Source organism: Trachemys scripta, chromosome 1 (assembly GCF_013100865.1).
Source record: "Trachemys scripta elegans isolate TJP31775 chromosome 1, CAS_Tse_1.0, whole genome shotgun sequence".
In the NCBI taxonomy this organism is placed as follows: Eukaryota; Metazoa; Chordata; order Testudines; family Emydidae; genus Trachemys; species Trachemys scripta.
In genome coordinates, this window is record NC_048298.1 from 145,453,223 (window position 1) to 145,467,737 (window position 14,515).

Below are 14,515 nucleotides of genomic sequence, written 5' to 3' on the forward strand. Positions count from 1 at the left end.
TCTGTGCAATGCTTATACTATAGTGAGGAAGCTGCTCCTGACCCCAGTTGGGGAGCTGATATCAGCTGTCATAGCGGAAACTCCCCCCACCCCCACAGTGAGGGCTAAGGGAGCTTGCATGGACATCCAGGAACTCACTGAAATCATTACCACTAGTTCAGCTGAACAGGACTTTCCAGCTGATGGTACATTTCTCAGACTGAGCTGCAGCTTTGGGTGTGGGAGGGTGGCTGCGGGCACTCTTGTCATCGGTAGGAGTTGGGACCAGGAAATTACCTTGCTCCGTAGGGCTGCTTGGAAAAGTATTTGCATTGCAGCATTGCCTGCTGGGATCTGTAGTTTCCATGGGCTACCCTTCTACAAAGATACCTTGGGAACCTGCAAACATTTATACAAACAATAAATCAGCACCAAATAGTTCTTGTTTGTAAGTCCAATAAAGATGAAAAAGGCTCGGTACTGTTATTATCTGCAACATGTTATAATAGCAAAACTTTGCATTGCCCCAGCTCCTTTTGCCCAAGGATCTCAAAACGCTTCACAAACAGCAATGACCTTAGCTTCACAACCTGCCTGAGGGGTGGGTAAGCACCATTATCCCCATTTTATCGATGGAGAGACTGAGGCACAGAGTGGTCAATTGACTTGGGTAAGGCCACACAGCAGCTGAGCCAGGAATAGACCCCAGTTTCCTGACCTCAAGGCATATTCCTTAGCTATAAGAAAGTCCTCCCTTCCCTGCTGCGTATTAACTTGAGTCCTCAGGGTCCTGACTGACAAGTTCCACTGGGTTTGTGTAGAGCACAGTTTGGTCAGATACCTTTGGAATCTTTTCTTTAATGCCCTTTTCTGTCATTTCTCCTTTCAGATTACAAGGCATTTGAAGAGGCAGCGGAACACTTCCAACCATCCATCAAATTCTTTGCCACCTTTGACAAAGGGGTAAGCATCCGGAAACTCCCTCCTGAGAGCTCACAGTCTCCTTTCTGCACAGCCAAAGTGCAATTCAACTTAGAGTTCAGGATTAGGCTAACAATGACTGAAATCAATGAAGTTAAGATCAGGACTTTCCCAAAGCTCAGCAGATTGGGAGTTTTCAGTCAGGGTTTTGAGAACCTGACTCTAAATTCCGTCCTGAGCCCTGATGCATTACTCGGCCTTGGCAAAGAAAATGCTCTTCTTACTGGAAAACAAGAGGGGCTTCTATCCCCAGCCAAACAAAGCAGTGACCGCTCTGATCTAGGTCGTTGTCTAAACACAAAGCACCAGGTTCCAGAGACTGTTGGCTTCAGTGGGGTTAGACCAGGGATGAATTTGTCCCAAAGAGACAATTCTGCTAGAAGTCTCTGACCTAAATTCAGCCATGTACATTATACATCAGGTGTAAATTAGTCAGAAAACAGCTGTGACGTCATGTAGCTTGAACCAATTTGGCATTCAATGAGTATATAAAACAAGTGTAACCTGCTCACGGGGAGGGCGGGGGGAGGGGGGCTTGATTCTGGGTTGCGTCTGTAAAGTGAACACTTTAGCTATAATTCGGTGATTAATTCTAGTGTATGTGAAAAAAGTAGACCATCCCGATTCTCCAGTAATTTCTACTCCAGACTTGCACACAGCAGTATACTGGGGTGATTGGGGCAGCAAACATGGGGGCTTTGCACCCACACCCCCATTTCCCTCTGTTCAGTATCGCCAAGTGTCATACATTGGACATGACACATATCTCTGGCCCTCCCACTCTGTCATGCATTTCCTTAGCCCTGCTGAAATGAACTTCCCCCTTCAGCAGGGCTGCAGGGACCAAGTGGCATTTCCCGGGGTTAGCTGTGAGACTGTCACTGAGGACAGGGAGATTGTCTCTCTTCCTCCTCTCCCAGCCAGTGAGGATCCATTGGGAGCAGGAAGCAGAAGGTGGGTGAGTGGAATCACTCCTGCCCCGGTGCCTCTCTAGCAGGAATAGGTTGTGGTACGGGGGCAGGCTAGCATAACAAGGGATGAAGGGAGATGGGGCAGAGTGAGGACTGAAGGAGCGACGGGGACAGAAGGCAATAGCCTTGGAAAGAGACAAGAGCTGAAAGGGGAAGCAAGTTAATGGGCTGGGGCAGACGAGGAATAATACAGGACTCTGGGGCAACTGTGAATAGCCTCACACATGGGGAGCAATATTAGACAAGAAGGTGCAGTAAGTGTTACACAGTAAGTTGGCAGGTAAAATAGACTCAGCTGTGGAGAGGATCTTTAAAAAAGGGAAGAAGGAGGATCCGGGGAACTACAGGCCAGTCAGCCTCACCTCAATCCCTGGAAAAATCATGGAGCAGGTCCTCAAGGAATCAATTATGAAACACTTAGAGGAGAGGAAAGTGATCAGGAACAGTCAGCATGGATTCACCAAGGGGAAGTCGTGCCTGACTAACCTAATTGCCTTCTGTGATGAGATAACTGGCTCTGTGGATGAGGGGAAAGCACTGGATGTGTTATTCCTTGACTTTAGCAAAGCTTTTGATATGGTCTCCCACAGTATTCTTGCTGCCAAGTTAAAGAAGTATGGGCTGGATGAATGGACTGTAAGGTGGATAGAAAGCTGGCTAGATCGTCGCGCTCAACGGGTAGTGATCAATGGCTCCATGTCTAGTTGGCAGCCGATTTCAAGCGGAGTGCCCCAAGGGTCGGTCCTGGGGTCGGTTTTGTTATCTTTATTAATGATCTGGAAGATGGTGTGGACTGCACTCTCAGCAAGTTTCCAGATGACACTAAACTGGGAGGCGTGGTAGATACACTGGAGGGTAGAGATCGGATACAGAGGGACCTAGACAAATTAGAGGATTGGGCCAAAAAAAACCTGATGAGGTTCAACAAAGACAAGTGCAGAGTCCTGCACTTAGGACGGAAGAATCCTATGCACTGCTACAGACTAGGGACCAAATGGCTAGGTAGCAGTTCTGCAGAAAAGGACCTAGGGGTCAGAGTGGATGAGAAGCTGGATATGAGTCAACAGTGTGCTCTTGTTGCCAAGAAGGCTAACAGCATTTTGGGCTGTATAAGTAGGGGCATTGCCAGCAGATCGAGGAACGTGATCATTCCCCTTTATTCGACATTGGTGAGGCCTCATCTGGAGTACTGTGTCCAGTTTTGGGCCCCACACTACAAGAAGGATGTGGAAAAATTGGAAAGAGTCCAGCGGAGGGCAACAAAAATGATTAGGGGTCTGGAGCACATGACTTATAAGGAGAGGCTGAGGGAACTGGGATTGTTTAGTCTCCAGAAGAGAAGAATGAAGGGGGATTTGATAGCTGCTTTCAACTACCTGAAGGGGGATGGAGCTCGGCTGTTCTCAGTGGTGGCAGATGGCAGAACAAAAAACAGTGGTCTCAAGTTGCAGTGGGGGAGATCCAGGTTGGATATTAGGAAACACTATTTCACTAGGAGGGTGGTGAAGCACTGGAATGCGTTACCTAGGGAGGTGATGGAATCTCCTTCCTCGGAGGTTTTTAAGGCCCGGCTTGACAAAGCCCTGGCTGGGATGATTTAGTTGGGAATTGGTCCTGCTTTGAGCAGGGGGTTGGACTAGATGACCTCCTGAGGTCCCTTCCAACCCTGATATTCTATGAGGCCCACCCCAAGAAAGGGAACATTTATCAGCTAGAGGATGAGAAGCACATGGAAATTTTGCCTCCTTGTGGATAGGCAGGTCATGCACCTGCTGGCATTGAGAAGTGCAGTCTCTAGAGACAGACCTGGGAATCAGGATTACTATGTTCTGTCTGCAGCTCAGCACATGAGTCACTATGAAATTTTTGACAAGTGTCTTCATCTCTCTGTGCAGCAGGTCTCCATCTGCAAAATGAAGATAGTAATAATTAAATTACCTGCCTCCCAGTGGGTGTTTGAAGAAATTGATGGTTGTACAGCACTTAGGCCTTGGCTACACTTGCACATGTACAGCGCTGTGAGTTAAACCTGTCTTCGTACAGCTGAGTAGGGAAAGCGCTGCAGTCTGTCCACATTGACAGCTGGAAGCGCACTGTCGTGGCCACATTTGCAGCAATTGCAGTGCCATTGGGAGCAGTGCATTATTGGCAGCTATCCCACAGAGCACCTCTTCCCATTCTGGCGCCGTGGGTTGTGGGAAGGGGCCGTGGGTGCGGGGAATTCTGGGTCCTGTCCCAACACCCCATGATGCATCGCTTCGCATCCCAGAAATCCCTTTGTTTCCGTCCACCTTTGGCGCCATCTTTCAACGGTTTCTGTGCAGCGCGATCTGTCTGTGGGAAATGGAGTCCGAACTGCTGAGGCGTATGCTGCTGAGTCTCGCCAGCACGTCACATTTGGCTGTTAAACTATTCCTTAAGATCTAAAGTGACAGTGAGAGTGAGGGTGAGGAGTCCGACGATGCTATCGAGCCGCGTAACGCGTATGACACGAAACTGCTTGCGGCATTCACGGTCATGCTCAGCACCGTGGAACGCCGCTTTTGGGCTCGGGAAACAAGCACTGAGTGGTGGGATCACATCGTCATGGAAGTCTGGGATGAAGAGCAGTGGCTGCAGAACTTTCGGATGAGAAAAGCCACTTTCATGGGACTGTGTGAGGAGCTCGCCCCCACCCTGCGGCGCAAGTACACGAGATTGAGAGCTGCCCTGCCAGTGGAGAAGCGGGTGGCTATTGCAATCTAGAAGCTGGCAACTCCAGACTGCTACCAGTTGGTCGCCAACCAGTTTGGAGTGGGAAAGTCAACCGTTGGAATCGTGTTGATGCAAGTTTGCAAGGCCATTAATCGCATCCTACTCAGAAGAACCATGACTCTGGGTAACGTGCAGGAAATAGTGGATGGCTTTGCACAAATGGGGTTCCCTAACTGTGGAGGGGCAATAGATGGGACGCACATTCCTATTCTGGCACCACCCCACCTAGCATCCGAGTACATTAATCGGAAGGGGTATTTCTCTATGGTTCTCCAGGCGCCTGTGGATCACCGTGGGCATTTCATTGACATTAACACAGGCTGGCCAGGAAAGGTGCATGACACACGCAGCTTTCGGAACACTTGGCTGTTCAGGAAGCTGCAGGCTGGGACCTTTTTCCCAGAGCGGAAGATTACGGTAGAGGAAGTTTAAATGCCCATTGTGATCCTTGGAGATCCCGCTTACCCGTTCATGCCATGGCTCATGAAACCCTACACAGGGAGCCTTGACAGCAGCAAGGAACGGTTCAACTACAGGCTGAGCCAGTGCCGAATGACTGTGGAGTGTGCCTTTGGCCGTTTAAAGGGCCGCTGGCGATCTCTGTATGGGAAGCTGGACTTGGCTGAACACAGCATCCCCGTGGTTATATCCGCGTGCTGTGCCCTCCATAATATTTGTGAAGGGAAGGGTGAAAGCTTCACTCAGGCATGGACCTCCGAGGTTAAACACCTAGAGGCTGAATTTGCACAGCCAGAGAGCAGGGCTATTACAGGGGCCCAGCGCAGGGCTGCAAGGATTAGGGATGCCTTGAGAGAGCAATTTGAGGCTGAAAACCAGCAGTGATATCTGGTGCCCTGCACGGGAGTGAAGTGCAGTAGTTCCAATCTTTAGGAATCAGTGTTTGCTAAGCAGATTTGCAGTGCCTGTTGATTTCCTGGGCTAAGGAATCTTTATTTTATGCAATAATAAAGAATGTTTTCAAAGCCAAAAAATCCATGTATTGAAAAGAAAATTTATTTATTGAAAAGAAACACAACTGCTTGGGAATCAGAAAGGGCAAGGGGGTGGAGTGGGGAACGGTACAATCACAGATTCGCGTATGTCCTGTCTGGTGTGCTGTGCAGTGAGTGCTGCACTTCAGGACAGCTATACTGCATGGTGATGGGGGTTGAGTGCAGAGGGTAAGGGTCGTGGTTTTCAGGGCTGGGTGGTGAAGATACTGGTGTTGGAGGCAGCGGGTGGCATGAAGAACATGGAAGTTGGGGAAAGTGGGTTGGAGGTGACAGTGGGGCACAAGGGAAAGAGTTTTGGGACAAGGGCTGTATGGGGGAGGGGTGGCGTTTGCGGTACTGCTCCTCTTTCTGCATGGCTACCAGCTCCTGGATAGTGTCTGCTTGGCGCTCCAGGATGCTTATGAGCCTATCAGTGCTTTGCCGCTGGTGCGCTGCGTTTTCCTGGCGGATCCTGCTTTCTCTCTCCCTCCAGTCCTGTGCTTTCTCATTCTCTTTAATAGATTGCCACATCACTTCTTGCAGCATGTCTTCTTTGCTTTTTCGCGGTCTCTTCCTGAGTCTTTGCAGTCTCTGAGCACGCGATAAGAGGGACGGCTGAGGTCTCAAGGTTGATGCTGCTGTATAGGCAAAATGCAACATTTAACAGAGGCACCATTGTTTATACCAGACAGAGTAATGATTCCCCTCGCACTTAAGGAGTAGAAAATACACAGGGTCTACACAATAGCATAATTTTCCCGTCCCAAACAGAGCACACATAACCCACGGGAGCCTCAAAATGGTGAGTAAGGGGGACTGATTGTTTCAGGGCTGCACTGTCCTCTAGGTTTCTGTGCCTAGGGGAGAGCCAACAGCTTCAGGGGGCACCTACACTGAACACTGTCCCAACGTTTTCCACAGGAGTTCGTCCTGGACAATATCTCACTGCTGAGGGTGACCTGGGAAGCAAGGGAGGGTCTTCTACTGCAATGCGGCTTCTGCCCTGGCCCATATGCAGCTTGTCTGTGTGCAGCAATGGTCCCCCTGCCCTTAACGGCACAGTGGTGCGGACACGTTAGCCTGGCTGGGACAAGGACCACAGTGGCTCTCCCGATAAACCTGCGCAAGCGCATTGCACACGTTCTGGATGAGACATCCGAAGAGATTACCGAGGCCGATTACCGCGATGTGATAAATCACATCAATGCACTATTCGGTATCTAGGCATGCATGCCTAACCCTCCTCTCCCAGAGAGCCCACACCGAAAAAATTCCTTCACGAAAAAAAAAACCGCTTACCGGGAACCTGCTCTTCTGTTTGTTCTCCACCAAGTACCAGCCGCTGCAACTGGCTACCTTCCTCCTGGCTCGAGAAGAGCTCCTGGCTGCATGCCTCCAGGGATTCCGGGGTGTCTCCATCCGCTCCACCACCCTCACTCCTGTTTTCCTCCTCCTCCTCCTCCCACCCCGGCTCTGAAGTGTCCATGGTGGTGCTCAGAGTGGAGGTGGGGTTAACCCCAAGTATCGCATCCAGCTCTTTGTAGAATCGGCAGGTTGCGGGGGGAGCACCCAGTGGCCGTTTGCATCGCGGGCTTTGCGGGAGGCACTCCGCAGCTCCTTCACTTTAATCCTGCACTGCAGGGCGTCCCAGTCATGGCCCCTTTTCATCATGTCCTTTGATACCTTCCCGAAGGTATCGTAATTCCTACAGCTGGAGCGCAGCTGGGACTGGACAGCTTCCTCCCCCCAAACACTGATGAGGTCCAGCAAGTGATGAGTGCTGGGGCTCGCTTGGCGCGTGGAGGCATTGTCACCTGGAAAGATTCGCTGATAGCACTCCACGCCACGCAGGGCTGAGCAAACAGGAAGGGGATTTTAAAATTCCTGGGGAATTTTAAGGGAGGGTCACATGGTTGGTTACATGAGGCCAGGGCAGTAAAGTTTGAACTGATGACCAGAGTGGCTAGAACAGGCATTGTGGGATACTGCAGAATACTTCTGAAGGCCATTCACAGCGCATTGGGCAGCCACACTGGCGCCGCAGCGCTGCAGCGGCGGCATAATACACGGTATTCCTCTCGGGGAGGTGGAGTACATGCAGCGCTGCAAACACGGAGATACAGCGCTGCAAATGCCTTGCCAGTGTGGACGGGGAGTGAGTTACAGCGGAGACTTTACAGCACTGTAACTCGCAAGTGTAGCCAAGGCCTTAGAGACGTGTGGATGGGAAAAGGGTTATAAAACACAAATGAATATTCTGCTTATCAAAAACCTGTTCATCACTGCAAACGCAACAGCTTGCAATAGTGCTTCTAAGATCTAGAGATGGTCCCATATCTAAAATTTGGTTCCAGATCAGGATTTTGATTACTCCAGGTTTTAATTTGTCCCTATTATAAGGATAAAGGCCATTTTTGCAATTCAGATGCAGATCCTGGTTTGGATTTGAAAACCAAAGGGTGAGATGTGTGGGCCCAGTTCTGACACAGTGTTTGAGGCCATTACTGTAGAAAGCAGTATTGACAAGGGAAGGATTGGGCTATGTGTGCGACAGATGCCCATTACAAGGTGTGCTCAGAGGACACCACACTCACCACTCCTCTGCAATAGGGAAGACATTTGCTAACCCCGGTGGGTATGTCAGACCTATTCACCTGTAACTTCTGTGATTGCCATAGGTTGCAAAGAAACTAGCTCTGAAGCTGAATGAGGTGGATTTCTACGAGCCATTCATGGATGAGCCAGTTCATGTCCCCGACAAGCCTTACACGGAAGAGGAGCTGGTTGAGTTTGTGAAGGAGCACAAAAGGTACATAGCCTGCTGTTCAGGGACTGGGGGCTTGGGCAGTTGGGACTTGCCTAGGAAGCATGGCACCTCAGGGTTGCTGGTGCCAGTCCAAATCATCTCAATAGTAAGTGAAGGTTACTACCATCTGTTAGCTGCCCAGTGGGCTATGTGACATTAATTTTGTGAGACTGTGCCTAATTCCTAGTGTACAGGTTACAGTGCCTCACAACCAGGCATTCTGAACTAAGGATTAAATGGAGATTGAACTCCCCTCTTCTTCACAGAGGTGGTTCCTCTACGGCAGTGGTTCTCAATCCGCGACCCATGGGCCGCTTGCAGCCCAATCAGCACACAGCTGCGGCCCATGTAGATATACAGGTAGTATATATATTGTGTGGATCCGGCCCACATAACACATAGACCTGCCTATGCAGCCCACAATGGTAAATAGGCTGAGAACCACTGCTCTAGGTCCAGATTGAGACATACTGATAGCAGAGTGTGGAAAGCATGCACTGCTCATGCAGTTCCTTCCTTTGTGGAGAAATAGAAGGCCTCGTTCTCCAGGGCTGTCAAGGCAGCACTAAATGCAGTCCAACCCCACCCCACCCCTGACTATCTTCTGCTCCTGATGTTAGAAATGACCCATCAGCACGTGTACTGAGCTAAGACCACGGTGCATTATTTGAGGTGGGATAAGAGGAATAATACTGTACTGTGTGCTTGGTCTGAGTGGGCTGATGAAGGAAGCTACTTCATATGTGGTTATACTGGGCCGGGTCTGGAGAAGTTTCCACTCAAGTCAATGCAAATTGTGGATGCTCCAGACCAGCTTTTATATTCAACTAGGGATGGGGCAGGAATAAAAAAAAAACCCGGTAGCCCAAGATTCTGGACGTGCCTAACGAGGTTATTCCCATCTCAGGGGTTAAATCTATGTATGCACCTATGCATTTAAAAATAAAGTGCAATGGAGTTCAGACAGGGCATCACCCTGCACATATAAATTGCTTTTCCCAACAGTTATACATATCCAAATTTATCCAATAGGCTATCAAGGATCAAGAAAGGATTCAAGGAAAACATGGTCACCAACGGTCTCATGGATCATAAATGGGATTAGATTGGTGATTTTTGCTCATGCACATGTGGTTAAACTCATTGTGAGGTTTAGAGTCAGGAGGGAATTTCCCCTGGATCTGTGGGCAAAGAACTCGGAGATGGTTTCACTTTCCTCTGGAATGTTGAAGAAAGCTCCTGTCCATCAGGTAGGTTCATCCCCATCATCAGTGTCCTGCTCTTCTTGGACTGATGTGGGAAGCTTTGGCCCCCAGCTCTTCCTGTCTTTTTCAACACATTCTTTCCATTAAACAGCAGGAACAGGAGGCTGATTAAACACTCAGCCAAACACCAGGCCCTGAGGTTCTCCATCTGCTGCTAACCATCAGCAATGAAAAGGCAAAGGAAAATCTCTGACCCTCACAGATTGCAAGATGATACGGCAGGTTTGGTGGGAGGCAGGGGACGACTGATGCCATCTGCACCCAGGATCAGGGCGGGGGGGAGGTAAAAGGGGTTTAATGAAATCATATATCTGTGAACATCCAGCCCATCAAGAGCCTATTGTGTCATGAGGAAAATCTTCAGGTCCCAGTGATGTGTTCCTGGCAGCTCATTTTGAGTCCCTCACAACAGACAAGCTCTTCCTGTCCTGCTTCTGGACCTGGGGCATACAACTACATAAGCCAAAACTGGGAGGTGCATTTAGCTGGAAATGGAAATGACCAGCCCTGTATGGAACATGTGGTTAAGTCAGCAGTTGAACTCTTTAGACAACTGATGAGGAGTATATCACTTCCTCGCCAACAGATGGAGTACAGCCCCCTCCCAGCTGAAGATTCATTTCTCACTCCTCCCAGCTTGCCATCTCTCAACCCCTCAGAAGTACTCTAACCTGGCCTTTTGCTGGTTCCCTACATCTCCCAGCTACAGCCTCTTGTATGTTCCTGCCATTTCCCTGCTCGACTCTTATGCACATCTCCTTCTATCCAACCCACCTGCCATTCACTCGTTTCTCAGTGGTCAAGTCAGCAACGGGCAACAGAGAGACAGGTTGGACAGAGCTCAGAAAGGGAGTGTGGCAATGGATTGAGGGGCCATGTGGGAGGACAGCATATTTATGCAGAAAGAACGTGTTACATTAGTGCCTGCTACCTGACATCTACAAGTCCCTCAGACATTTTGTTGTTTGGAGTTCTCCACTCGGGAACTAGCCAGGTCCTGGAATCACTGTTTTGTATTGGTGCCATGGCATTGTAGAAAGCTATCAAATGTACAGAAGCAACCACTCCCTCTCATGTGCTATGATGACTCTTCAAGGGCTTTCCTCCACCTTGCAGCACATCTTCATTAGGTACGCACTCCACCCTGTGGTGAAGAGTTGCTGAATCACAACTTCACCACCACCCCAGAGCATGCTGCTGTGATTTCACCTAAGCAGTGAGAGAAAAGAGAAAGTGGGCTAGGAAACAGGGATGTGGAGGTTCAAACCCCAAAAGAAGAGCGGGAAAGGAATAGCAGAGAGAGTCTGTAGTGAATCCACGTGCTGCAGGCAACAGGCATAGTTAGATGTCTTCAAGTCTCCAGGGCCTGATGAAATGCATCCTAGAATACTCAAGGAGCTGACTAAGGAGGTATCTGAGCCATTAGCAATTATCTTCGAAAAGTCATGGAAGACAGGAGAGATTCCAGAGGATTGGAAAAGGGCAAATATAGTACCCATCTATAAAAAGGGAAATAAGGACAATCTGGGGAATTACAGACCAGTCAGTACCTGGAATAGGGTGACCAGATGTCCCAATTTTATAGGGATAGTCCCGATTTTTGGGTCTTTTTCTTATATAGGCTCCTATTACCACCACACACACACTCCGAACCCCTGTCCCGATTTTTCATACTTGTGGTCTGGTCACCCTAACCTGGAAAGATAGTGGAGCAAATAATTAAATAATCAATTTGCAAACACCTAGAAGATAATAAGGTGATAAGTAACAGTCAGCATGGATTTGTCAAGAACAAATCATGTCAAACCAACCTAATAGCTTTCTTTGAACGGGTAACAAACCTTGTGGATGGGGGAAGCAGTAGATGTGGTATAGCTTGATTTAAGTAAGGATTTTGAGTCTGTCTCACATGCCCTTCTCATAAACAAACCAGGGAAATACAACCTAGATGGAGCTACTATAAGGAGGGTGCAAAACTGGTTGGAAAACCATTCCCAGGGAGTAGTTATCAGTGGTTCACAATCATGCTGGAAGGGCATAATGAGTGGGGTTCTGCAGGGATCAGTTCTGGGTCCAGTTCTGTTCAATGTCTTCATCAGTGATTTAGATAATGGCATAGAGAGTACATTTATCAAGTTTGTGGACGATACGAAGCTGGAAAGGGTTGCAAGTGCTTTGGAGGATAGGATTAAAATGCAGAATGATTTGGACAAACTGGAGAAATGGTGATGAATTGGATGAAATTCAATAAGGACGAATGCAAAGTACTCCACTTAGGAAGGAACAATCAGTAGCACAGATACAAAATGGGAAATGACTGCCTAGAAAGGAGTACTGTAGAAAGGGATCTGGGGGGTCATAATGGATCACAAGCTTAATATGAGTCAACAGTGTAACTCTGTTGCAAAAAAAGCAAACATCATTCTGAGATGTATTAGCAAGAGAGTTGTTAGCAAGACACAAGAAATAATTCTTCCACTCCACTCTGCGCTGATTAGCCCTCAGCAGGAGTATTGTGTCAAGTTCTGAGTGTCACATTTCAGGAAAGATGTGGACAAATTGGAGAAAGTCCAGAGAAGAGCAACAAAAATGATTAAAGATCTAGAAAACATGACTTATGAGGGAAGATTGAAAAAGCTGGGTTTGTTTAGTCGGGAGACGAGAAGACTGAGTGGGGACATGATAACAATGTTCAAGTACATAAAAGGTTGTTATAAGGAGGAGGGAGAAAAATTATTCTCCTTAACCTCTGAGGATAGGACAAGAAGCAATGGGCTTAAATTGCAGCAAGGAAGGTTTAGGTTGGACATTAGGAAAAACTTCCTAACTGTCAGAGTGGTTAAGCACTAGAATAAATTGCTTAGGGAGGTCGTGGAATCTCCATCATAGGAGATTTTAAAGAACACCTGTCAGGGATGGTCTAGATAATACTTAGTCCTGCCATGAGTGCAGGGGACTGGACTAGATGACCTCTTGAGGTCCCTTCCAGTCTTACGATTCTATGAGTATATAATTCTTAGTCTAATCTCACACACACTTGGGGGAGTCATAATTAGAACCCTGATTCTTCAACTCCAAATACAAAGGCTTTGTAAAGGTTCATAAATTCAGCTTCACACTACACCTGCATGCTACAGCAGGACAGTACGATCTCCAGTGCATGGCTCAGGAAACTGATCTATAGAGCAGTGATGTGACTTGCCCAAGATCACCAGCAGATTAGTGCAGAGCTGGGAATGGAAGCCAGGAGATTTGACTGTCGGTTTCCAGACCAGACCGAATTCTGCTCCCAATTGCACCAGTGTAAATTATGTAGTAATTCCACTGAGTACAGAGACGTTTCTTTGGATTTTTACATCCATTTAACTGAAAACAGAATTTGGCCCACTCTACTTTAACCACTAGACCATACCCACTTTCATGTCGCTGTGCTTCCTACTTCTGAGTGGTTAGTGTCCAAATTCCATCAGAGAGACTATTCGTATGGGGCCAGATCCTCAGCTGCTGTAAATCAGCTTAGCAACATTGACTGAAAGGTATTTTTAACCTTAATTGATATACCTGACTTCCCATTAGGGCGTTTGCTCTCTCAGGATCTCCAGTTCTTTTACAGCCCCAAGCAGTTCAGACATTTTGAATAAGCATCCAAAATTTAGGGTGTTTATTTGAATCTAACCTCCCAGTTCTTTGGGGGTTCCTCTATCTCTAGTGTAGATATATTCGGTCAAATTCTGCTCTCAATTACTCACATAAAACCCATAGGTCCTAATTCTTCTGTAAATCTGGAGTAACTCCATGGAAGTCAGTTGAGTTACACTGAGGTAAAACCAGCAGAAGTGAATGGAGATTGTGGCTCATTTGGGAAGTGTGAGTGTAAATGGCCCTGGATTGTTGTAGAACTATACCTTGTCTTCTCAAAAAGCTTATGGGCCACATTATGCTGTCAGTTACACACAAATGGGACAACCCATGGTGTTTGGAACCATATCTCCAAAGTGTCTCCAGTAGGGTGTGACAACAGAGTTGTACCAGTATAATGGTGATGAGATTACAAATTTGGGTGATAAAGGTAATAGTGTTGATGTAATATACTTAGACTTCTGTAAAGTGTTTGCCTTGATACCACATGTCATTTTTATTAAAAAATTAGAAACATATTAAATTAACATGGCACACATTGAATGGATTAAAAGCTGGCTAGCTAATAGTTCTAAAAATGTAATTGTGCACAGGGAATCATCAAATGGGTGTTTCCAGTGGGGTCCTGAGGGATTGGTTCTTGGTGCTACACTATTTGACATATTTATTAACCCCGTGGAAGAAAATATAAACTCATCACTTATAAAGTTTGCAGATGACACAAAAATTGGGGGAGTGGTAAATAATGAAGAGGACAGGTCACTGAGACAGAGCGATCTGGATTGCTTGGTAAACTGGGCTCAAGCAAACAATATGTGTTTTAATATGGTTCAGTGTAAATATATTCATTTAGGAAAAAGAATGTAGGCCACACGTACAGGATGGGGGAGTCTATCCTGGGAAGTGGGGACTCTGAAGAGAATTTGGAGTTCATGGTGGAAAGACAGCTGAACATGAGTTCCCAGTGCGGTACAGTGGCCAAAAGAGCTAATGTGATCCTTGGATGCAGAACCAGGAATCTCGAGTAGGAGTAGAGAGGTTATTTCACCTCTGTATTTGGCACCGGTGTAACTGCTGCTGAAATAGTTCCCGAAACAGTTCTGGTGCTCACAATTCAATAAGGATGTT

At 47.5% G+C, this 14,515-nt stretch overlaps 1 protein-coding gene across 2 annotated transcripts in view; it reads left to right on the top strand.

Moving 5' to 3' along the window:
* CASQ2 (calsequestrin 2) overlaps positions 1 to 14,515 on the top strand; it is a 56,994-nt gene that overhangs the window by 24,661 nt on the left and 17,818 nt on the right. For both annotated transcript variants that reach the window (XM_034788851.1, XM_034788843.1), the window contains exons 5-6: positions 869 to 942; positions 8,356 to 8,486. In XM_034788851.1, coding sequence (XP_034644742.1) covers positions 869 to 942; positions 8,356 to 8,486 — 205 coding nt within the window. The remainder of the gene's footprint in view (positions 1 to 868; positions 943 to 8,355; positions 8,487 to 14,515) is intronic.